The 26,343-nt window shown below is 40.3% G+C and overlaps 1 protein-coding gene across 15 annotated transcripts in view; it reads right to left on the reverse strand.

Annotated features, from left to right (window-relative positions):
• The window catches only part of EXOC1 (exocyst complex component 1), a 62,485-nt gene extending 36,566 nt beyond the window's left edge, over positions 1-25,919 (reverse strand). The window contains exons 1-10 of one of the 15 annotated variants that reach the window (XM_038399110.2): positions 25,640-25,823; positions 16,982-17,115; positions 15,578-15,708; positions 12,601-12,760; positions 11,609-11,629; positions 9,644-9,831; positions 7,934-8,161; positions 7,635-7,767; positions 7,370-7,479; positions 6,248-6,301 (exon numbers count right to left, since the gene is read on the reverse strand). In XM_038399110.2, coding sequence (XP_038255038.1) covers positions 6,248-6,301; positions 7,370-7,479; positions 7,635-7,767; positions 7,934-8,161; positions 9,644-9,831; positions 11,609-11,629; positions 12,601-12,760; positions 15,578-15,708; positions 16,982-17,105 — 1,149 coding nt within the window. In that variant the 5' untranslated portion in view covers positions 17,106-17,115; positions 25,640-25,823. Of the gene's footprint in view, positions 1-6,247; positions 6,302-7,369; positions 7,480-7,634; positions 7,768-7,933; positions 8,162-9,643; positions 9,832-11,608; positions 11,630-12,600; positions 12,761-15,577; positions 15,709-16,981; positions 17,116-25,136 lie in introns of all 15 variants that reach the window. The other 14 variants (XM_038399112.2, XM_043513781.1, XM_043513782.1 and 11 more) reach the window with 14 other exon arrangements.
• Between the last annotated feature and the right edge of the window lie 424 nt (positions 25,920-26,343).

Here is a 26,343-nt window from a genome sequence, read left to right on the forward strand (position 1 = left end):
CAACCACTGAGATTGGATGAAGAGTCTGGTGATGGAAACAGGGCCTGGAAGCCAATGAGGGTATGAAATGCAGGAGGAGGAGAAGGAGGACCAGAGGCAGAGAATGTGGAGAGAGACAGACTGGATGAGGAGCAGGGAAGGGGAGCTGGGATTGATGGACAAGGAGCTGAAGGGTTGGGGAAACTGGGACTTGGATGAGAAGTCTGAGTTAAAGAGATTGGGACTAGCTAGGTGAGGATAATGTGACTGGGTCAGGAAGCCATGGATGGGAAAGACGGCACAGGGACACTTTGGAAAGGATGGGGCAGAAGAGGTCCAAGCCTGGAGGGAGAGGTAACAGGAAGAATAGTTTGTGTCCACTAGACCACACTCCCCTCCAGAGCCAGGAATGGAACTCAAGATTCTAGCCTTACTATTCCTCTTCTGTCAGCAAATATCTGTGAAAACCAATGGCAAAATGTCTCATCCCCATCTAGCATTGGTCCATATAACAATAGTAGGTTGTCATCCTCTATCAGTTAGTTATTCTTTTAACTCAAATGGCAGAGGTCTATGCGGTAGATCTAAAGCTTCTAATGCAGTTGAGGATTTAGGTGGATATCAATATGATGCCACATGACAATTTGTTTTTTCAGTTTAGTATTTTTTAAATCCTGGGAAATTATACACAAAGCTACATTAAAAAAAAAAAAACCACTAAGGATGCAAAGTCAAGCATGCAAAGTTAAGAAATGCCAGAATTAAGCTTGCCTGTTCCACCTTAATTCAGCCCCCTTGTGCACGTGAATTATGATACAGTCTGTAATCACATGATCACATACATTTTTCCATAGGACTCTTGACTCATTCAGTTCACAAGATAGATGGTGCTCAATTAACAAGTAGCTAGTCAGTATTTTTTCCTCATTGTGACCCTAGACTTTATTTAGTGAACACTAAAACCTGCTCTGAAGACAGAATTATTAAGTTTCCTCACAGGCTTTTTCTACAGCACTCATCACTATCATATGTGAGTGTTTCACCAACATTATATTATTTTCACAAGGCTCCTGTGGAATGAAGGGATATTATCTCCATTTTACAAATGGGAAACTGAGGCACAGAAAACAATGTCAAAGTCTCCACTAATTTTAGGTGCCCAATTTGAGACACCTGGGACGTGATTTTTCAGAATATATGGCATTATATAGCAGCTAATATGGTCAAAGCACAGTTCCCATTGACATCAGTTGCCGCTGCGAGTGCTCAGTCTTCTGCAAACAGACCCTCAGGGTCTCAAGTCAAGCACCCAGAGAAAACGAGGAACACAGTAACCACCTGTGAAAAGTCTAGTTTAAGTGCCTGTCCAGGATCACACAGGAAACCTGTGGCAGGGGCAGGAACAGAATTCAGTTTCCAAGAGCAGCATTCAACTGCCTTAATCATCCTCTCTTCCTGCAATCCACTGCCTCATTCACTTCACGCCTTTTAACTTCTGCAAGAAATGAAACAGATGACTAACTGTCTCCTTCAACACAAAACCCTGATTTATCCCTAGAGCATAGTCCATCTTGTACAGTGACTGACAGAGGGCCTGTGGAAAAAAAAAATAGTATGGAATCATGTAATTAAAACTGTATCTTAATGCACATGAACCAGGGGGCTGAATTAAGGTGGTACAGAGAACCTTAATTCTGGTATTTTCTAATTTTTGAGTGCATGTCTTTGCAACCTTAATAATGTTCTTTTAAAGTAAGGGTTTGTCTGTGTTTAATACAGTGGTCACCAACCGGTCGATTGCGATCGACTGGTCAATCCTGGAGCCTCTCCCAGTCGATCACGATCGCCGGCTAAAAGTCCGGCAGCACAGCGGAGCTACCACTAAGGCAGGCTCCCTGCCTGCCCCAGCCCCAGGCCACTCCAGAAGCCGCCAGCACACCCCTCCAGCCCCAGGGGAGGGGGCCTCCCTCTACATACTGCTCCTGCCTTCAAGTACTGTCCCCATAGTTCCCATTGGCCAGGAATGAGGAACTGTGGCCAATAGGAGCTGCGGGGGCGATGCCTGCAGGGGAGGGCAGGGGTGCATTGGCCTCTTCCGGGAGCCCTGACCCAACTTGACCCCCCCCCCCCCCGAGCCAGCAACCCATACCCCCTCCTGCATCCCAACACTCTGCCCCAGCACAGAACCCGCACCCTCTCCCAAACCCCTGCCCTGTGAAAGTGAATGGGGCGGGGAGGGGAGATGGAGTGAGCGGGTAGGGGGTGCCTTCAGGGAAGGGGCGGGATAGATCCTGGGTTGCACTTAAATTCAAAAAGTGATCTTATGCGTAAAAAGGTTGAAGACCACTGATTTAATACAAGTTGAGATGACAAATCACTCTGGAAACATAGTAGAATGTATGATTATTAGCTCAATTCAAGGTTAGATTACACAGATTTCATTTTTAAATTTTTTTAAGTCACTATATGCTATGTTGCACTATGTAGGAGGAAAATTTTCTTCTGGTTCACAACTAATCTATGGGCCAGATCTTGGCCCTCAGATCTATAACTTGTGCTTTTCTGGTAGCGTAAAGGGCACACAAACTGCCCTGATTAGGCAGCCAGTGATTCCTGTGACATAACAGAATTTTCAAGTAGTGTAAAGTCAGCTTAAACCACTGTCGGCCACTCGCTCCAGATAGAGGGGCATTCTTGAGCAGGTCAGAAGTGGGATGGGGGTGACCATTTGGCAAAGTGGTCCTAAGATTATTTTAGTTTGTGTAGCTTAGAGCAGCCATTAGGCTGCTTTAAGTTACATGGATGCCAGTTTGGTACCTAGAACACAGAAACAAAAAAAGATGACTTAGGGCCATCTTCCCTCACGGCCCCTTCCCACTGTACCAAGTACAGTTTAGACAGACTTGGGAATTAAGTCCAATGTACGTAAAAGAAGTGTGTAGAACTCAAAATCTTTGTAGTTTTCAACTGTGATACAGTCATGGACTCCTAATTTAAATTAAGAGACTTAAACCTGGACATTCCATATATACATTAACTGAAAAATAACCTTAACTAAACATTGCAATCCCAACAATTCAGCGTATTTAAAATGCTTTAGACAAACTAGTCAAACTGTGATTTTTTTATTATTATTATTATTATTATTATTACTACTACAACCTCCTTTCTCAGAATAAGAATGATAAAGAAAACTACATCCAATTTGGGATACAGCATGAGGTAGCAGATTACATTAAAATGATTCCTAGACTGAGATGACTTTTCTTATTTGTCCCAGCAAAGAGTAAGTTCAAACATTCAGATAAATTATTTTTTTCCCTCTAAAACCCAACTGAAACTTGAAACTAGTGACGTTGAGAGTTGCAGGAGGCAGGCCACACCTTGGTATATGCACAGATGGGCACAGGCCACACTTGAGTCACCCCTGCTGAATGAGGATAAACTGTGATCTTTGTAGTCATATTAAGTATTGTTTGTCTTTACTGTTGCATATTTATTTAAAACAAAACAATTAAAAAACCAGGGATCAGCTGGGCTTTAACAAACGAGAGTAAGTAATATATCAACAGCAGAAATTATCTTCCCATTTGTTAGGGAGTTAACACTGTTAAAAGGTTGTATATTAGTTCAGTAATAGCAAAATATTCTTAATTGCTTCTTTGATGCCCCCCACCCTTTTTAAGGTAGGCTTTTCATAGAAATTCAATGCAGAAAACCTCTTAGTCATCTATTTCATCCTCCTACTATGCAACCTTGTTTCCTACAATATATATTTCAGTTGTTTTTGTTTAGTCCAGACTCACCTGTTGGGGCTTCCATCACGTCTCTTGCGAGACTACTGTACAATTTACTTGACGTTATTGTTAGGACATTCTCAGATATTCAGCTAAAATTTCCTTTGCTTATTTCATCCCATAATTCCGATTCATGTCCCTCTTGTACCACTTCAAAGAATTTCCCTCTCTGCTTGGTATTAGCATTCTTCACATAGTTACAGTTGATCATGTTCACCCTTTAGCCATGGTCTATCAAAGTTAACTTTGTTCTCCTTATTTCTCCTTCCAAGTCAATCCCTCCATCTTAATTTTTTCTGTTGCTCTATTCCAAATGACATCCAGTTTGTTTAAATTCTAGTATCTAGGGGCCCAGAACTAATAGGTGTTTTTCCTCCAAAAATGCCACATAAAAAGAAGGAGTACCACCTCTGGTTCAGTGGACTGCCACTAGATACATACGCAGCACAAAATGACAGTTTTTTTTGTCATCAAGTTGCACTGAAAGCTTTTATCAAGTTTGCTGTCCACTGTTCCAAAAGAAGAAAGCCCAGCTGATTTATGTTTTCCTTACTAATAGAACCTGATAACATCCTAAAGTTACAGATGTATTTTATTTAATAAAATACAAATTTAGAAAACTAGATAAGATTAGAACACAGACAAGTAAATGTTTAACTATATCAACTGCTGAATGTTAGCAATAGTAACTGCAGACTTTTTTTTTTGGCAAATGCAATGAGCTCTAATCTGGAGTTGCATTTTTCTGTTTAAAATGTCAACAGATTTCTAGAATTTCTTGTATTAATCTTTTAAAATAAAAATATGTGAATGCACTGGTACCCAAAACTCTGTTTTTAAAATGAAACAAGCTGCATTATAGTTCAAGGTTAAGATATCTAAGCTTGGATAAATCCATTGGAATTTATTCTCTCTTTATCATGTCTAAATAAATCCAGTTGACAATATAAATTGATTGTATGTATGAGCAGAAGACTGAACTGCTTCATGTTTTCACACTTGCCTTTTCTGGTTTAGGACTGCTTCTTAATGAAAGAAGAAAAGTGCTTACATGAGGAATTCAAATAAATCACGCAAGTAATTCTAAACAAAAAGTGCAACTCTCAACAAGATGTTAAAGACAAGAGAAAATGTGCCAGTTAGAGACATTTTTCATATACATTTCAAATGGGCAACCTCTGCACTGAATTCATCCAACGGCCCAGTAAAACAGTATGCCATCTTATAAGCCAATACCTTTGACACAACAGACGGGCCACTGTCCAACATGCTATATTTAAAGTATAATTTGTTGTTGTTGCTGCTACATTTGAAGATGAGAATTTAAACAAAGGCATATTCCTTCCCAGTCCATCAGCTTTTCCTACTTGAACCTGTAGTGAAATCACTCAGTTCTGCTGAATGGGTTTTGAGTTTGCACCCTCACAATGTGTTCACTGAAGGATTAAGCAAAAGAAGAAACTGGACTTGTGTCAGCACTTATCCAGGCACAAATATTAGAAATCTTTGCAAAGGTAACACAGAATATGACTGGCTAAGCAAGTTTACTGTTTATTTATATGTCCTCCCTCTAAAGTTTCCTCCAGTATAAAAACAACAACAGTATGGTTTAGCTAAGTGATATATCAGATGAATGCAACCAATATATTATGTTGTAGTAAGAAGAGCTAACTCTCTCTAAACTTTTATAAAAAAGCACTATCAGGAGCATAAAATTAGAAAAGCAAGTTCTCAATAAATCTGCCCTTAAAATGCACAACCATCCTCTTACAGCACTGTCCAGCAAATCCAACATTCCAGCTTCTCTAAGAACAACCATTTACATAGGACTTGAACACCATTGTCTCTACCTGTTCATTTAGACACACTGATAGATGAAGAAGTGGGATGCCACAGATTTGGGAGTTTTTTTAAATGTAAGGGAGGATACAAAAATTAGAAAGAGCAGAAGCTAACAATGACAATTTTAAGCAGATCCAGCAAGTTATTATTTTACAGAGTAGAGAAATACTTGCCATTACGGGGAGGACCTGCACTGCCAAATGCAATGTCACGTGCACATGGGATTATCCTGCATTACTCTATTTGGAAAAACTCTTCCATTTTCTGCAATACCTAGAAAAACTGCTAGTTAGCATCTTAGCCAGCTTTTTCTGTTTGGTGCTGTTTGTATTGGTTATGCACAAACATTTTCATTTTGTGGCAAATATAATAATAGTTTTCTTCATGCAATTTGTCACCTCACTATCTTAGTTATGCTTCAGAGGCCATGTGAATGTTGTCTGTCCACTAACAGACACACAAATCTTGAGTGCTGATACAAATATTGGAGGGGGAGCCCTTATACCCTGCAATCAGTAAAGGCAAGTTTCCTATTTATGAAGCCAAAGCTGCAACTACTAGTTAGATTTAGCAAGCTTTTAGAAACAAAATAAAATTAAAGAAGCTTGAATCAAACCTCATGTACTCACAGAAACCGAAAGATAGTAGGACCTGTTATAGAGCTGAAGAAGGGTCTGAGCAAACTAATTGGAGATAAAATACAGGAATAATTAAAAAAAAAAAAGAATTGAAAATTGAAAGGTGCTAGAAAACCCCACAACCCCACACAGGAAACAAATTCAGCACAATATGAATTTTAAATTATTTAAAACAACGATCAAAACCACATCAAGACAATTCTACTTGCTGCAAGGTCCATACAAAAAAACCCCTGCAGAATTGCAGAAGCAAGAGTTTTTTAGTCTCTTCTGCTTTGAACCAGCCTGTAAACACTTTAATCCAACACCCTCTAAAAGTCCTCAGTTCAAGCCTCCTCCACCCATATTGTAAGATTTTAAAAAGTTACTTCACTTATGATTTTAGAACAATTCAACTACAGAACTGGGAGTATGCCACTTGCTCCACTACAAGAAATATCTAGATCAAAGTCCTACTAAATTGTGTAGGAGTCATCCCTACTACAAATATCATCATATCAGGCAGCTTATTTACCTTATATCCAAATCCACGCTTATATCATAATTCCAATTTGTTGCATAGACTGAAATTCAGCCATGTTTTGTCACCAAGCTACATGAAGAACTGGAACAGTGGCATAACCATAGATTTGCAAATAATCATAATACAGTTTCCTTGATGCAATTATATCTGTAGTGGAGATGGGCCCTTCTGTGGTAGGGAAAGGTCCACCTTTTAGTACTCAGTCTGGCTCTCACTGACTATTGCTCTTTGTTGTTTTAGTTATCGAACTTTAAGGCTAAAATAAATGACTATGGTTATATGACAAAACTGAACCTTAAGGTACATGTCAAATTTAATATAGATCATTTTGTGCAAAGACGTATAGATGGTTACTACTGTGGGGTCTAGTTGTTAGAAACCATTAGAAATCTCTACTTGAATTTAATATTATACACACTTATTAGACTATTGTAAATAAATGTGTCGAAGTCAGGTAAGTTATTATGTGGATCAGAAAATGTGCTTGGATTTCAGTTAATCACATCAAACTTTATGATGGTTTGTTTTCAAAGTTTTCAAAAAGGCCATCTAGCTGCAAACATCCAGATTAAAGAAGCGAAGTAAGTTACCTGCTGAACGAACACATTGTTCAGATGACTGGCAAGTCTCCGTGCAAATTGTTCACGTAGGTCACTGAACTGCTGCTGTTGCTGTTTGACTGCATAAAGCATATCATGTCCTAAAAAAATCACAACAGAAAATATTTTAAGACTTACTTTTTTTTGTTAGGAGTGGAAGAAGCTACAGAGCTAGATTCCCTATGTGTGGAAAAACTATCTAAAAACCTGAAAGGAGAGGTACTACTGTAACAATTTTATTTAATAAAAGCGTTACCTGGTCGAAGAGCTACATTCATACACTGCAAAAGGGCATCAGCTGCATTAGTGCAGGCTTCAATGCCTCGAGAAGATGCCAGATCTCCCTCCTGGAGGGCCTTTATGTGACCTTTTGCCAAATCCATATGATTCTAAAAGATAACATACAAGTACAGTATATAAGAAAGCACTGGCTCAGAGTTTAGTTTCATGCTATTCTATTAGAAGACGACAGCTATTATAAGACACTTCTAAAAATAAATAGTTACTTCCCAATACAAAAGGTCTCAGATTTCAGGCCATAATTAACATGCTTACAACTATGAATTCTATCTCCGACAGCAGCTTCACATTATTCGTGTTGCTGAGATGAATTAGGTGGTTGCTTTCTGAGATCTGATCCATTTGCTCTTTTACACTCTGTAGCATTTCCTCATAACTGCTCAGCTTCAGCTCAATTTGATCCACTTCCTTCAGAGCCTCATCCAGCAGCGTCATCAGGATGTTCACTTGTTTCTCAGAGGCCATGATTGACTGGATGTTTGCCTGCAGAGCAAATAGTTTGTGAACAACAATTTTATACATTTTTTTTTAAATGATACCCTCATGACTATCAAATACTGTACCTCCCAAAATGTTAGGTTGTTCTGGCTCTTTGAATTATGTTAAAATATTAAGATTTTAAGTATTACTGACCACAGAGTAGGTGCCTTAGGCCATGGCAGAGTTTGGAATCCTCTTATGAAAAATCAGTAAGAATAAAGTTTTGTTCTAGTTTTCACAGTATTCTAATATTAGTCTGCATGCAAAGGCTATAGTCATAGAATAGTTTTAACACTTTGGTCCCTGTGATTAATATTTTATGGTTTTGCCCTACAGAAAGCTGGAGTTAGGGAAACTGTTTAATTGGTAATACAACCATGTTTCTACATAAATCAACCCCATCCAGGAAAAAACAACTTTCAAGCTTAAGGCAAAAATATAGTTTAGATAGTTAAAAGCTGTCTGTTCTGCATTTTGGAATCACCGAGTCAGCCCCACTTTCATTAAGTTCACTATGTGACAAAGCACTGGCAGTTTGTTTGTTTGTTTTTAAATAAGTTACTGTCTAAAAATCAGTCAGTCCAATTCTGCAATACTGTGGCATTAATCCAAATCTCCTAGTTGACACTGCTTGTCACCCTTTCCTAAGGTGAGCGGAATATTCTTTTAAAAGTTAACACCTCTGTTATTGTATCAATTTATTTTATAGTGTTCTCATTTTATAGAGTAGTCTCTTATCATAATTTGCTTATCTTTTTATTAGTCTATTTACATATTTTATAGTTGGTTTACTAAACATATATTTATGGATCACAATTTTCCTTCATTTGTTTTTTGGGAGAAGAAAACCTCTTCTAGAATGCCTTCCTTTTCCTTCTCTATTCTTCATCTGATGTCCATTCGGCTCATTTTAGAAGGCCTGGAAATGGCTTTAAAGTTCTTTACTTTAGGTACAAGTGAACATGCAATTTTTCTGCATAAAGATAGCAATATATGTATCTAGTTAACTGTAATATGCAAGATACTCTTTCTTTAGCCTCTACTTTAAAATGCACTGTACGTGTTCAGACAAATATAAAACGTAATAAATGCGCAAAGCAGAAGTCTATATATTAAGATTCCAGGATTGTGTCTCTGTGTGTCACTCTGAAGCCAAGAATGTCTGTTGAATCAACATGAGGAGATGGAAGCAGCTACAAGCAATGTTGAGAGCTCTTTTTGTTTAGAATATGAACAGGTTCAATTACCACTGGGATTCGTGGTCTCATACCATACAATTTAAGTTCTCAGCTATTTTTGGCCTATTTAAAAAAAAAAAAAAACCACCACCACCACCACCACCACATTTTTATGAATTACACCTGTGCAATAGCTCAAGCTTTCAGCTACTAGTTAAATTATATTGTCGTGGGCAAAAATGCACTAAACAAGGTGTGCTAATTCATTATAACACTTTAAAAAAAAAAACACACAAGAAATTCTTACCCCATCTAACACCTGCAGCTCTCTGGATAACTTTTCTGCAAAGGCTTCAGCATTAGAAATGGCATATTCACAGCCTTCCATCATTATTTCAATGTCCTGTTCCTCTCTTGCATTTAACTCTTGATACTCATCCACAGCTTCTTCATCTCCTCCTGTTACACTCTGATTTTCTCCACTTGGAACAGATTCTTTTGAGGGGAAGCGGGGGGGGAAAGCCACAATGAATTCATTTTTGTAATAAAAAAAATACAGAAAAAAGTGCTACCATTTTAAATGGAGATAGATAATTCAACCTCCTTTAAACAAAAATAATTAGATTTGACTAAAAGATAAGGCCACATCAAATAGAGGAAAGGAAACACACACAATACAATACAATACAAAAACAAACAAGCATGCATGAGGGCAAAGCCCTATATTTACTTCAAAATCTTTTGTAGGGTTTTAGGGATAACAGCCAAAGTTAAACCTTCGCACCAAAGAAAGTTTGAAGACATTCCCAATTCATTCCTACCCAATTCCACAAGCAAGTCAAGAAAGCCTCATGGTCACTACTACCGAAGACTGCTCATACAGTTAGCAGACGCAGTCAGGATATTACCTATATAGACTGCTAGGAGAAGATCACGAACTACAGATGATATCTCCACCTTTATACTAAAACAAATTAGTAGAATTGGAGGCCACTTATGAGTTCAAGAAGCAATGGGACTCACTCTATTACCCACGATGAAAAGTTAGATAAAGGGTAGCAATTGGCAAGATAGTTAATGTCAAGAGATTGTTTCTTTGGCAGGGCCACATCCTACTTTCACAATCCTGAATAATAGGTCTCAAACCTCTCACACTGGCCTTTCCAGCCATTAGGTGCCAAGGTTCAGCTCACAGGTAGATGTAAACAATTGTCCGCAATACATCTCACAGCTCACTGAGTTAAATCCAGTGGAGCCCACCAAAGCAGCTTACTAATTCCAAAATGGTAGCCGCTAACACAAAACCAAATGAGCCCTAGTCAGCTGATCTTTTTGAATGAGCAGGGAGAAAATGCACAGATGCTTCCAAATATTTTCACGAATTTCATGATTTTTAAGCAAATCTCATGGTTTTGGTGCCCGAGTAATGATTTTTGAATGCATGTGATTGGCAGTGCTGTTTATTGGCAATTACTTTAAATTGAAAGTGCTAACATTTGTCACTCTTGGTAGCAATAATGATTGGAAATTTGTAGAAATGCCGATAGAAAAATTATGACACCCAAATTCTAACTTGATATGCAGATTAATTAGCGCTGCATTAATCCTGAGCTTGAGAATACTTTATGAGCAAGGTTTTCTTTTAAAAAATGCCTGAAGTTAAACACCTAAATAAGTGGCCTGATTTACCAGGTTATTAAGTACCCAACAAATTCCACTGAAGTTAGTCAAAGATGCCGATTTCTTAGCACCGCCCTTCCACCACCCAAAAATCAAGCCATTTATTTAGTATTTAGGAGCCAAACCTTAGGCACTCATTTTTGTAAATCCTTCCCTCTGCCTCTAAAATATGCTAAGAGTAATTCACAGAAGAAAAAACTGTTCTACAAATAGAAACTGAATTCACTGAGTAAGAGTGAAATTGATGCTCAACAGAAATTTCCCACAGGAACAGGAAACAATGAAGGAAATGAGGATTACACCTAAAGACATTGATAAAAATAATCCAAACAAATATTAGCAGAAATCTGCCACAGGTTTCAGTGTTCTTTTGCTGCCACAGTAGTAAGCTTATGGAAACAGTTTGAAGAGAGTGATTAAAAAAGCATACAAGACATTAATATAGTCCCCTACACCTTCTATCACACACCTGGAACTTGCTTTCTCTAGCAATTTGAAAAGATATTCAATGAATTATTTCAAGAGAACAAAAGCAACTTAATTACCAAAAAAATCATTACACAAAAGAATAAAGGAAAAAGGTGTTACGCACCTTCTGCAACTTTAGGTAGTTCTGGAGAATAAAAAGGTGTGAAAAAAGCAGAGGAAAGGAAGCAAAGATTATTAGCTGGGCAGAGTACGAACACTGTGTGTGTGTTTTTTTAAATGGAAACAAGGTTGAATGTTACAATATCACAAGTTTTGAAAAATTCGAGTTCAACATTAAAAAAGTAGGTTCCCAAGGAGTTTTTCCACCTGTAAATACCACTTGAGTCTAATTACTTGAACTCAAGCGTATCTACACAAGTCATTTTAATTGTTTAATACGAGCATGACTTTTGCCATTTCTGATTAAATCAATCTATGAAGTGTCATCATTTCACTGCAATTTACACCAGATTCTAGCCATCTAAATGTTTTAGGCTTTTACAGTTTTACTCATATTATGATGATACAGAATAAGTTTACCCTGTTAGTCTGATGCATCAAAGAGTGCTCAAATAAAATTGATTAGTCACTACATGCAATTAAATCCTACAAAGGCATTCCAAGATTTATATAACAGAGTATTCGATTACCCTGGAATAATCCTAAACAAATGCAAAAAACGAAGTTTATACACACATTTGTATAACATAGTAAGATTTATACAACTGCACAAAGTTCTCCTCCTCTTAGACTTACTATATAAAACCTTATACATTATCTTTATTGTTTTAGGGAGTTAGTGAATATTTCACAAATTATTCTGTGTCTCCAGCATACAGACTGTTTAATTTGTAGAAAATGTCTTGTTCTATTTGTTAGAATAGTGAACCTGCTTTCCCCACAATACATACTTGTTCATTTGAAGCTACCTTTACCAATAGTGTAGTAAATTTGAATATAGTTCCTAGTATTTAAATCAATTAATCGAATTAGTTAGTATTCCAAAACCAGACCTTGCATTTGCTTTTTATACACTTTAGTGAATATCTTTTACCACGATGGTATAAAATGGTAAGTTTTGTTTGTTTTAAAATAAACACCATTATTGAATGTTACCTTCCAAAAGCTGGGCACTAACATTTACGAAGTCAATTTTCTTTCTAAGATATCTCTGGTTCAGTTTCCAGATACATGAAATGAAAGTGTTCTTTTCTGCTGTGCTGCTGGCAACCCATTTGTACACTTTGTCAAAATGCAAGTCAAATTCAGGATTTTCCTGCAAAAGACAAGAGAAAACTCATTAGGCTCAACTGGTTCTCCAAATAGTGGAATTACAGTTTCTAGTTTTTAAAAAAAAAAGTGGTCTGATGGTGGGACAAATGGAAGCTTTACTGCTGTCAACTAGCGGGTGGTGTGCTGAGATAGCAGACATACAAGTGTACTTTGATCATGGAGAGGCTCAGGGACTTCAGGTAAATATTCCAAAATAGACTGTATGGCAGGAAAAGCATAATTCAAACCTTGAGGTAAAGAGATTACAGATTTGCATGAAGAACAAAATCATTTTCTTGAACTAGATCTGGCGACATTCTCATAGGATATGAAGACTCCTGTGACAGATCTTGGAGATTCATTTACCAGTACTATCTGCCCAACGTGGTGCAACCAAAATGACCTAGGCCTTGTCCTGTCTTATCTTTCTGACCACCAGAAGCAGCAATGGAACCAGCAGGAAGGCATACAGTTGATCAGAATGCATCTGTTACTGCATCTTGAGCAGAACTATGGACATTTTCTGCATTTTAGAGCTTTGTAGTTGCTCCCATCACTGTAGGATTTGAGCACTGGTGGATAGAGAACCAATGAGCTGCATTTATAAAAAATTGCAAGATAGGGTTTTAGTTTTCGATGTAATAAGTCACTTACAAAAAGTAAACAATTTCAATTTTATTATTACATTTATCTTGTTGCACCCACCAAATGAGAACGCTGCCTTAATTACACTTGATTAAAAGCTTCCTTTCATTAACCACTTATATATCCAGCATCAACTGTACTGAACATAGCCTGATTTAAACTCCATAGTCTAAGCACTTTAGAACACCCACCTTTCCTCCAGTGAAAGTTTCACATCCTCTTAACGCTATACATTCTTGCAAATTAGATTAGCATTTACTGTGACATATCACTTGTATTGCTGCTAATGTTTCTCCTACAAGCAATTGGCACATGAAACTGAACATGATGGGAAATGAAATCTTCATTAGGACTATTTCCCACAAAGTACTATAAAAGAATCTCAGTTGCCTCGTCAGTATCAGCTGCTAAGTGTGATGATTAATGATACATTATAAAAAGTGTGCACGCACACACAATTTTATGGGTGGTGTGCCTTATATATGATGTGCGATGTGAAAGGCAAGAGTCCTGTGAAAAAAATAGCGTGTGATCCTGTAATTAAAACTATTGTAATAATGCATTCCCACAAGGGAGCCGAATTAAATTGAAGATGCACAGGCAATGTTAATTCTGGATTTTGTTAACTTTTGAGTGCTTAACTTTGCAACCATAGTTTTTATAAGCTATTTATAAATAACTTAAAAGTAGGCATACATAGAGAACACACAGACACTTCAGAGACATATTAGCTTCCACTAAGTAAAGTCACTTGCTCTGAAAGAAAAGTCTTGATAGAAACAATACTTTTAGAGGAACCCTGACCCATAAAGGAAGTTATTTCCCTAAATTAAACGTATATTTTCTTTTTAATTGTACTCTTCTTAAAAGTTACAACCAACATGTGTGTTAAACATATATTACAGGAGTAATAAAGTTAAGTGTATTCTTCCTACTCTTGATGGAAAACTTCTACAAGCCAGTAAATCTAAATAACTTTTTTGATTATTCATATATAATGCCAATAGGCAGAACATTAAAGGAAAGAAAGAATGAGTAACATGTGGGCTGGTCTATACTACCACTTCACTCGATGTAAGTTATGTTGCTCAGGGATGTGAAAAAAGATAACTCCCTGAGCGACGGAAGTTACATTGACTTAAGCGCTGTCCACACCGGCACTACATTGGCAGGAGGCATTCTCCCATCAACATAGCTTCCGCCTCTTGCAGAGGTGGAGTAATTATGCCAACGGAAGAGTGCTCTCCCATCAGCACAGCGCATCTTCACCAGATGCACCTTTACCAGATGCACTATGGCGTTGCAGCTATGCCGATGTAGTGCTCCAATGTAGACCTGCCCTGTGTTTTGGCCCCACCACTCCCATCTCCAGTTACACACCAAGTTCTGAGGTATGAAATACTTAACAGAAAGAAGGAAAAGTTACCTTCTACAGAACAGAGATGATTTTCAGAGCCCAAACCAAGTTACTGTTGTGGGCATGCATAATCTAGGATTTATGAAGAGGCAAAATACTTCAGGGCCATATACTTTTCAACAGATGGGTCAATGTTCTCATTTCTTGGGGATGATTTATAAAAATGTATCTTATTACCATGTACATTTTTTTCAGACAGCTCTGTCTAGGTTCTTATATATTGCTCATCACCATGGTTTCAAAGCGCCTTCTGGTACAAGCATTACTTAAAATCTAGCATGAATTATAAATCAGCAGTAATGCTTTCATTCTACAAAGGTAGTCCATTTCAAGGGGACCTGAATTTGGAGGAGTAAAGATTTTATACGGCACTCAAATTGGGGAAAACAAGTAGTATTCTCTCAAGTTCTTGCACACAAGCCAAGCTCTATCTATCTGAGATACCTCTGACGGACTATGTAGAATAGATATTGAGAATACTATCACATGGCTCTGCTGGCTCCTCAGGTTTACCTCCTCCTCACTGGAGTTCAGATACACCCTTGGGCAAGGCAGATTAGGGCACAGGCAAAATAGACAGATGGCTGCTGTCCCAGCTCCCAACCCTCATGCGATGTTAGAATCTAAACTTCGTGTAGCTCACAGTTAAGAGGTTAACTTGGACTTGACAGAGCTCTGAATGAAAAACTTTTAAAGTCTCTATATAGTTAGGGAGACACATTCTAAACACAGGTCACACAAGTATGAATAAATACATACTTTAACAGCATCTTTGGCATCAACAACAGCAAGATCTCGAAGTGCCCATGCTGTCTGTCTTTTGTAGAAATCACCCTTATCAGATTTCTTCACCTTGACCACATTTACTTGCACTGGACGTTCTGTTGTCACTGTTAAGTACAGAATTACTTTCAGCAAAGAGTAGGGGCTATTTTAACCAGTAGTAATGTCAACTTCTCATCTACATTTGAATCTATGATTCTGAACAGATTTTCCCCTTCAGACAGTTAGCTTAAAGTTTCTATGTGTTGTAAAGGGATCCCTCCAGACACAGGTTTCATTTTTTATCTCAGACACAGATACGTATCACGGCATAACTTCTAAAATCAGCTACAGTGCTATGTAGGCATTTGTTTTCTTATAGTAGCCCTACAATAAAGTGATGAGTTTAAAGAGCAAAGCTGCATCTATAATGTAAAACAGAACCAAGGACTGACACAACCAAAATTAAACCCTCCACAAATATGGGCTTGACAGAATATATTATTGTTATTATTCATTTGTATTATCATAGCACCTATGAGCTCCAGTTATGGACCAGGACCTCATTGCACTATGTGCTCTACAAACACAGACCAAAAAGATAGTCCCTACCCTAAAGAGCTTACAACATAGGTAGTCCAATCAATATCCACAGTTACATTATCGCAGGATTGGGGTGAAACAGTTAAAAAATAAATAAAATCACTGAAGAATCAGGTTTGAATATAAAATTGCCCTCTCTGGTTAGGGTTATTATGGGATGGGGGTGGTTTGGTTTTTGTTTGCAAGGATTTTGGGTTAGGCCAAATTGACCCTAATTTGCCAAAAGTCTCTACTGCTAGGAAGGCCTGCAACTAAACTCAGATACAAAGGACAAAAAGATCGCACTCACATTTCCTCGGAGCTCCCTGCCCCAGCTTCTAATCAGTACACCCCAGCCCCTCTCCCTTCCCTTTGAAAGTAACCAGCATTATTTAAGGTGTTGAGCCTAAACAGCTATGCTGAACTTAAATCATTCCCAGCCAGTAATGCTATTCTTACCTGCCTCTAAACTAGGGATTTAGGGAATTAAATCCTAAACCCTCAGGTCACTGTTTACTTGACAAGCCCTCCTTCTAAGGACATGCCTGGAGCAGGGTCCAGCAGGGCTTTAATACTAAAGCTTTTTTTGTTATGAAAACATGACTAATTTATTTTCACTCTAAACCCTAACTGATTCCATCCATTTATAATAAATGGAAGTACATGTTCTCTATACAGGAAAGGAACAGGCTGAGACATGAAAAGCAGTTGCCACTTACAGAAATTAAATATAACTATTCATTTTACTACACTTAAAGTGAAAAATACTCAGACAATGAAAAGAAATACTTTGCTATCTCTCTCAATCAACATGCATACCTGTGGCACACAAAAAGCAGTTTCTCTTCTTTTTGCCTGCTTTGCACACATTCACAATGCTCAATAAACGTTCATCATTTGGAGTGAAAATATCCCTCTGTAAGGCATGCTTGATTGCAGTCATTTTCTCTCAGCTGAAAAACAGGTTTAAAAAAGTAATTCTGATTACAAAATAATGTTGAAGCACATTTATGAACTGGTTAAGGTGGGAGGGATAGCTGAGTGGTTTGAGCATTGGCCTGCTAAACCCAGGGTTGTGAGTTCAATCCTTGAGGGGGCCATTTAGGGTTCCGGGGCAAAATTGAGGATTGGTCCTGCTTTGAGCAGGGGGTTGGACTAGATGACCTCCTGAGGTCCCTTCCAACCTTGATATTCTATGAAAAAATACTGAGAACAGCAGTTATTTTCTTGATAGTAACTGTGGTTCTTCAAGAGGTTGTCATCTATGTGGATCCCCTCTATGTGTGCAAGCGCCTCATCAGAATCTTTGAGCAGTGCTGCCCATTGAGCCATGTCTGCACTATGCATGTCCTTGTGCCCCCACCTACCAAGAGCATAATGGCAGAGCTGCCTTAACTGTCCCTCAGTTCCCTCACTAATTCAGAATCCCAGGTACAGGGGGTGCTGAAAAAGTGGGGATGGAGGATGACTCATTAGATCCATATGAATGAAAAGATCTCAGAGAACAGTAGCCATTATAAAAGGTAAGTAACCATTCTCTAAGTATGTATCTTGAAACTAATAAACAGTGCCCCATTTGAAAGCTGGGATTGAAGATTCCTAACTACTACTAAACAGCGATCATAAATATACCCCTATCACATTTGGCATCTGATCTTACAGCCAGGTCAAGGGCATAGGATTTAACAAAAGGGGATTACTCCACCTAGTCTTGCTGATCTCAGATATGGGGAATATTTCTAAAGCATGCAGAAGAGGCAGCCTGTGATCTTTGATTGCTGGTACACCTCTTCCTACAAACACCTGATTGAAATACACTGGGTAATCCATTTAGGTATTCTCTTGGGAAAAAATGGCCTGCCCCTTTGAAATGCTACTTATGGCAGCAGAATGTCTGTCTAAAGAGCTTATCTATCAGAACATAACAAGGCCCTTGAAACTTCCAAGGTGGTGGAGGAGTTTTTTTTCCATGGAGAAGAATAAGATTTTGGAAAGAAAGAGAGATTAATAGATTATTCCTAAAATTGTGTCAAATATGGAATGAGTTCTCACCCCCACCTTATCTCTGTGGAACATTGTGTGAGGGTTAGTGATGACAGCTTGTTAGTTTGCTGAGCCTTCTAGCTGATGTAATAACAACCAAAGAGGCCATCTTGAGTATAAAGTGGTGTAAAGAATTGAGAGGGGCTCAAAGAGGGGCTTCCATGAGTTTGTAAGGAAAATAAAGTAACCCCTTTAAAAATCTGGATACAATGGAGAGAAAACTGACTATGTTTGAATCAGCTATGTGTGGGGTAGGCACGCCAAATTCACTGCAAGGTATACCTTAATGGAATTAAATGCAGAATATAATCAAGGATTATAGATATAGAGATCTTCAATGTGTCAAGGTTGCACTTAGCTGCCCAAACTGAAAATCTTTTCTATTTAGAGAAATAAGTTTTCCTCATGGAGAGCTTCCTGCTTTTCAGTAGGATTTCTTGAACTTGTAGCAAACTGTCAGTAGCATTCAACCAGCTAACATCCAGTCTGTCAGACGCAACAATTTTGGTTCTGGGTGAAGTATCTGTTCTTGGGTCTGAGATACTAGTCTGGAGATGCTATTAGAAGCTAAATAGAGATCCTAAGGAGATCTGGTAACCAGAATTATGTTAACCAATATGGAGCTATCAGGATCAGCATGGCTGCATCCTCTCCGATTTGCCATACCGGCCAAGTATCAGGGCAAACAGCAGAAATCCATACAAGACCTTGATGCCATGGTACAAAGAAGGATCCTGGACTTATGCTTCCCTTGGACAAGCCTAGACAGTGCTTGTTCTCTTTTGTGGCAAACAGGTATATAATGGGATTTCCCACACTGGTGAAATATTGAAATGATGGTGGAGCTCTTCAGAGACCACAGGTGGTTGGTAACAGATTGTCTATTTAGGAAGTCTGCTAGATAGTTGCTGACACCTGGAAGATGCAGAGCAGCTAAGGGTTATCCCATTTTGTCAGTACCACATTCATAACTTGATTGCCACCGGCAAAGGAGTAATCAATAGGCAACTCCTTGATTTTTAAACACACCTGTAGTGTATTACATAGTCTGAAAACCTGCATGGTGAAATTCTTTGGAACAGGTAGGAATGCTATGCAAGTTTGATTGCTCATAATTCTAGAAGGTTTATATGTTTATTCACATCCTTTTGGGACCAAATTCCTTGTATCTAAAAAGCGATCAATGTTTTTGTATGACATCAATTCCCTTTAAGGAATTATGTTTGTTTTATTGATTGTTCGAAAAGGTACAACTTCAACCGAGTACCCCTGGATTTGCTTCTCCTGGTCCAAAAAGAACGGCACACCGAGCAGTGGTGTGACACCCAGCTGTCACCAAGACAAAAACAGCGGCAGCTAGAGGCAACATGTAAGCAGACAGAGTTTGTTCAAGATGGCAGCCTGTGATCCTGGCCTGTGATGGCATAGTTTGAATTCCATGGGCTTTGAATCTCCATTTTAGGTTTGAAGCACTGGTGGAAAGAATAAGGCAAAAACAGATTTTAAAAAAAAACCAAACTTTTTTGAGGGGGAAATAAAATAAAATTTAAAAAGGGAAGTTGTTGGTAATTAACACTAGCTAACTGAAAGAGAGAATTCTGTTAAGGGTTAGTGGGTGGTCACTGTTTGTTCCATCTTGCTGCCACAGGTGGTACATGAAACTGAGGGAGGGTTTCAGCCACTCTGTCCTTTATGCTTTCGGATGATGGGGCATGAGGGCATACACAGTGCAGGCCTGGCTCAAGGTACACCCCTTTTCAAAAATTCCAATGTTGCGCACATGAGGTACTTGCACACTTAGATAAGGATCCACACGGATACCTACTCAAAGAACAGACATTTTATTTTCTGTCTAATTCTCCTGACCAAGGAAAGGACTTTAGTTTCCCAGTGACCAGAGAAATCAGAGATACACCCCTTAGAAACAACTTTTAATGGTTCAACTCACATTACCGTGAAGACAGACAAAAGTGAGAGGGAGCATTTAGGTGAGTGGAAGAAGAATTATGATAAAAACCTTTATATTATATATTACACACACACATATATATATATATAGCCATTCTTTACTATTAAACATCTTACTGCTGCAAACAAGTTTGCTTCTCATTAATTTATTTATTTTAAAACCACGCCAATACCAATAGCTTTTATTGTTCAATGTTCAATGAGAACAGCATATTGCTTTTGTTCGTGATGCCACTAGACAATTGAGTAGTGTATTAAAACAAAAACATTATTTTTACTTCCAGTGCTTGTTATGGGTTTTGAACCAGAATTCAAATGATCCTGGAATAGATAGATATTCTTTCAAATAGCTCAGAGTCTTTGAACTGGTCCAACCAGACGTCTCATATCAAACAGGATGTTGCTTTTGGACCTCAGCAAGAGTTTAAGTTAGTGCCTAATGCCAAGCTGAAGGTAATCTTCGTTATAGTCCCAGCCACTGCCTTCACTCCAAAATTCAGCCTGCACTCTGCTACCACATTTATGCAGTGCACCTTGATATTATATGATGTTTATAGAGATCAATCAAATGCTGGATATCTTCATGGTACTGCAAGATGTGAGTTCCCCTTAAAGAATAAAATATCCCATCAGATACTTTGTGAAACACCTAAAAACAAATTCCTGCATTTAGAGAGAATTTGAAAAACTAACTATTGTGCCTGAGGAGAGGAGCTGTGAACCAGCCATTATATATGCCTTGAAGTTTGAGTTCCTGGAACCTGACTCACTATTCAATGGGAAGCCAGTGTAGACAGCAGAGTAAAGATAGGATATTCATTCTACTTGACCTCTCTGTAATTTTTGATGTAGTTCACTATAAAGTGTGGTTAATCCAACATAGCTAAAGGAGACAATGCAGCACCGCAATGTCGACAACGTTCTTCCTCTTTACATCCCACCCCTAGCTTCCCCTCCTCTAGCATATCAAACAAACAGCTCATTTCTACTTTCAAGCCCCTTCACAGTCAATCCTCACCCTGTCTGTCTTGCATTTGCTATCAATGCTCACCTCCAATTGGCCCATGATGCCAGCTGGCCTCCATAACTCATTTGTTAAGTTTTCAAATAAGCACCTTTGTGTTTTCTCGCATAACTCCCCATCGTGCTTAGGAAGAGATCACCATAAACATTCACAAAGCTACCCCATTATCTTCCTTCAAATCCCTCCTCAGAACTCTCCCTTGCCTACAAAAAAAAAACAAAAAACAAAAAAAAAAACCCCAACAACCCTTGACAACAGGGTGCTTGTGTGCTGTAACCACCGCTTATGACCAATATTGTCTCATTGTCTCTTTGTACTCCATCTGTCTACATCCATATGTTGTCTCGTCTTGTATTTAGACTGTAAGCTCCTTGGGCCAAGGACTGTCTTTTTGTACTGTGTTTGTACAGCACCTAGCAAAATGGGGTCCTTGTCCATGACTCTGACTCATAGGGGTCAATAATCATCATCACTCCTCTTTAATGGCATGTAGTGTAACAATCAGCAACTGTTTCTCTTCCATAATCATCTTGCCTAAAAAAAGTCTTCTTAGAAGCTGCCCTCCTTCTCTCCTCCAATATGTATGTGAGATCACATCAATGTCTAGCGAGATGCTATAGACTCCACTGCTAACACCACCCAGATTAAATCCAGCTCTACATTGTCATTTTCCTCAGACGCAACCAATGCTACCAGAAGGATGCTTACACATGCTCCTGAATAAAAGAAAGATGACAAACTCAACTCAAGCAAAACCAAAACAACACTGATCAGAAAAGGGGAACTGCTTTGAAGGAATAACAGAGTCTGGCCCTGCCACTGCTTTCTTCACTTCAAGTGGTGCAAAATCTCAAGTCCTGCTAGACTCTTCACTACCCAGTGGCAAAATAATCCACATTCATCAAGTTAAGAAATGGGAGCCTTTCCTTCTGGACAAGGATTTGACTACAAGAATCCACAAGTTTAATCACCTCCAGAATGATTACTCCTGGGGGAATTCTGTGTCACTGCATGTGTGCAGAATTCACATCCCCGCAGGTTTCTTTACTTCCCTGAAGAAAAATGACTTCTGATTGGGAAGGAAAGGGATGCCTTGAGAGTGGTCATGTGCCCCTCCCCAGCAGCACAGGCAGGTCAGTTTGAGTGCCTAGAGAAGCCAGTAGAGACATAAATCACTGCTGGGGTGGGGGAGGGAGGTTGGGCAGTCATGTGTGTGACAGAGAAAGACACACTATCCCTCTTACACACACTTGGCATGGAGGGGCAGGGCTTTGGGTTGTTTTTGAGGAGATAGGCGTGGGGCAGTCTTGGTCCTCTCAGGCAGAGCAGAATGTAGCAGCCTGTCTATTTAGTGACTTGTTCTTAGTGAACTGTTCCTGTTATCTTTGTGAATCCTGCAGGGGTATAAAACAGGTGTAAGTTTTAAGGCTCCTTTACATTGCCAGAATGGGGTAAAGGAGTCTTATTTTAAAGGACAGTATGGCTTATAAATGCTTATGATACTTTAGTGATTAGACTAAATTTTTGGACTGAAAACATTTCCTATCAAAATATGCTCCATGAACTGTTTGCTACTGACTTTTCTAGAGATGGTCAGTAGCCAATTTAAGTTGTGACTTTGATTCCTCAGCCCTCACTTGCTCTTCAGTTGCCTAAGATGTAACATTGAACATATGATTGCATATATTTGTTGACTAATAACTAGAAATAAAGGGTCAAATTACTATTAGACTAATTATTATTAGACTATTAGTAATAACTACATTACTATTAGACAAAGGAGGTTTGGGGATTTTCTCCAATGCTCCCCACTCCCATTCTCCATCCATTGTATAGTAATATAAATAACCAAAATAATTGACATCAGCATGATTATGTTGTGTTATTATTACAAATAAAATGCAGATTTTTTAATGTTTTGGAGCAGAATTCCCCCGGGGTAAATTATTAATGCCACTTTGTATCTGGGGCTAGAAGTGGAAGTAACAGACTCTCCAACTTGTGCAGAATGTCGTAGCCTCTCTCTCTTCAGTCAGATAGGCGAGTGGTGAGCATATCAACTCTGTGCACCAATCTTTCCACAGGCTTTACAGTCCACCTTCTATTACCAGTTCAAGGCCTTGGTCCCAATCTTCAAAGACATAAGTGGGCCAGGAAGACCCAGCTACATCAGAGATCTCATCTCCATATACATACCAACAAGACAGCTGTGCTTTTCTGAGACAGTGCATCTGACAAAGCCTAAAATGAAGTATGAGAGAACTGTAGATAAAGCATTTTTGGCTCAGTAACAAGCTTTGAGAGGAGTTAGCAACATAGGACTCCTGGGGCATTGAATCCAGTTCTCTGCTATCACAGGCAATCCCATCATATACTCCCATTCATAAATTTATCAAGCTCCATCTTAAAACTAGTTAGACTGTTTGCCCCCATTACTCCTATTGGAAGGCTGTTTCAGAACCTCACTCCTCCAACGGTTAGAAACCTTATTCTACTTGCTAAACTAAATTTATTCATGGCCAGGTTATACGTATATGTCCTTGCTCCATCATTGTCCCTTACCTTAAATAGCTAATAATAAATAGGTCCATCATCAAGGATCTACAACCTATCCTGAAGGACGACCCATCACTCTCACAGATCTTGGGAGACAGGCCAGTCCTTGCTTACAGACAGCCCCCCAATCTGAAGCAAATACTCACCAGCAACACACACCACACAACAGAACCACTAACCCAGGAACCTATCCTTGCAACAAAGCCCATTGCCAACTCTGTCCACATATCTATTCAGGGGATACCATCATAGGGCCTAATCACATCAGCCACACTATCAGAGGCTCGTTCACCTGCGCATCTACCAATGTGATATATGGCATCATGTGCCAGCAATGCCCCTCTGCCATGTACATTGGCCAAACTGGACAGTGTCTACGTAAAAGAATGAATGGACACAAATCAGACGTCAAGAATTATAACATTCAAAAACCAGTTGGAGAACACTTCAATCTCTCTGGTCACTCGATCACAGACCTAAGAGTGGCTATCCTTCAACAAAAAAGCTTCAAAAACAGACTCCAACGAGAGACTGCTGAATTGGAATTAATTTGCAAACTGGATACAATTAACTTAGGCTTGAATAGAGACTGGGAATGGATGAGTCATTACACAAAGTAAAACTATTTCCCCATGGTATTTCTCCCTCCCACCCCACCCCCCACTGTTCCTCTGATATTCTTGTTAACTGCTGGAATTAGCCTACCTGCTTGTCACCATGAAATGTTTTCCTCCTTTCCCCCCCCCCCCCCCCCCCCGCTGTTGGTGATGGCTTATCTTAAGTGATCACTCTCCTTACAGTGTGTATGATAAACCCATTGTTTCATGTTCTCTGTGTGTGTGTATATAAATCTCTCCTGTTTTTTCCACCAAATGCATCCGATGAAGTGAGCTGTAGCTCACGAAAGCTTATGCTCTAATAAATTTGTTAGTCTCTAAGGTGCCACAAGTACTCCTTTTCTTTTTGCGAATACAAACTAACACGGCTGCTACTCTGAAACCTTTCAATAAGCAGAGTGAGCGTCAGGCAAGTCTGATGTGAACCTTGACTGAACACATCTGACTGAGCCCTGACAATATGCACACACTAGAAGAAACAGTCCCTGCCCTGAGAAAGTTACAAATAGCCTATTTAACTGGAATGCCTTTCAAGGAACAAGGAATGTCTTCTGCGATATGTGCAAAACAGCGTATGCAACGTATAAACAACAGCCTGTTCCTGGCTTTTAACTTATGCCCTGCCATGACAACTACCTATGCTGGACTCCCACAGTGAATGTCCTGTAGCTGGCACTGCCCTATCCCAGCGCAGACGGAGTCCCCTCCCGGGACTGCAACATGAATAGTAACGCCCTGCCTCCCGTTAACTGGGAAATCCACTCCGAGAAACACGGGCAACAGTAAATCCAGTCCACTTAAGACAGAACCACGTCAGGTCGGCGGCGAGCCCCGGGGGCTTTACCACCATTTCCTTACATAGTTTTCCTTGTTGGTGTGGGAAGGAGCGCGCGGTCAGACTGGCCCGACGGGGACCGCGGCCCTCGCCCCCCGCGCGGTGCTAGGGGACACCTGTTACAGCCGCGAGGCGCCCGCAGGCAGCGCCGGCCTCTGCCCGCGGGGCCCGTGCCTGTCACCGCCGTGACTGCACGGGGCGGGGGGGACTACACGCCGCTGACGGCCGGGCGCCTGGCGGTCAGGGAGAGCGGAGCCCTGGCGGGGTCACTACACCGGGGCCGCCCCTCCAGACCAGAGAGCCAGGCGCGGCGCCGCCGCGGCGAGGACCGGGCACGACACACGGGGCGGGGGCTGTTGGGCCCTAGGGCCGCAGGGGGCGGTGCTGCCCGGTCTCTGCGCGGAGCGGGGTTACCGGGGCCAACTCCCCCTTACCGCGGGGCCCGGGCAGGCGAGCGCAAAGACTGGGGCGTGTCTCCTCTGTAGGGCGCAGCGGCCCCGCCTCCAGCCCATCTAACTCCGCCGCCGCCGCTCGCAAAGACCCGGCCGCGGCCGCACAACACGGAAGCGCGGCGGCGTCCTCTTCCGGTCCCGTGACTAGGGCGGCCCGGAAACACCGCAGTCTACTGAGGGGGGCTCTCGCTGGACAGGGCGCCCCCTCTCGGCGGCCTGGAGCAACAGCCCGGTCACCGTTGTCCTCGCAGCGCTCGGCAAGGAAGTGGGGAGGGCGATGGAGCGAGCAAATAGGAGCCCAGGCAGGCGGCAGAGGGCGTGGCTCCTATTGGGTCACCTGGGTCGGGGGAGGGGGGGATGAAGGGGAAGGGTGGCACAGCTGATCTGGGACTGTGGGAGGCAGGCGGAGAGGTCCTGAGTGGGGAGGGGGAACTAAACTAGGGCAACAGGATCATCAGGCCCGAGCCAGCCCCCCAGGGCACCTGTCAGCAGCACCATTGCTTTTTACAGAATTTATATGTTAAAAATTAACTTTCTAGCCCTTTTGCTGACTAGAAGCCCTTTAGCAGGTGATACTGGAGCGCCTGCCATCTCCTGAGCCTGCGTGCAGCCTGACACTATCATCACCCTAAGAAGGGAGAACTGCCCCCTTCATCTTACTGGCAGGTTAACTCTGAGTCATAATG

This window comes from Dermochelys coriacea, chromosome 4, assembly GCF_009764565.3.
Source record: "Dermochelys coriacea isolate rDerCor1 chromosome 4, rDerCor1.pri.v4, whole genome shotgun sequence".
Taxonomy (NCBI): Eukaryota; Metazoa; Chordata; order Testudines; family Dermochelyidae; genus Dermochelys; species Dermochelys coriacea.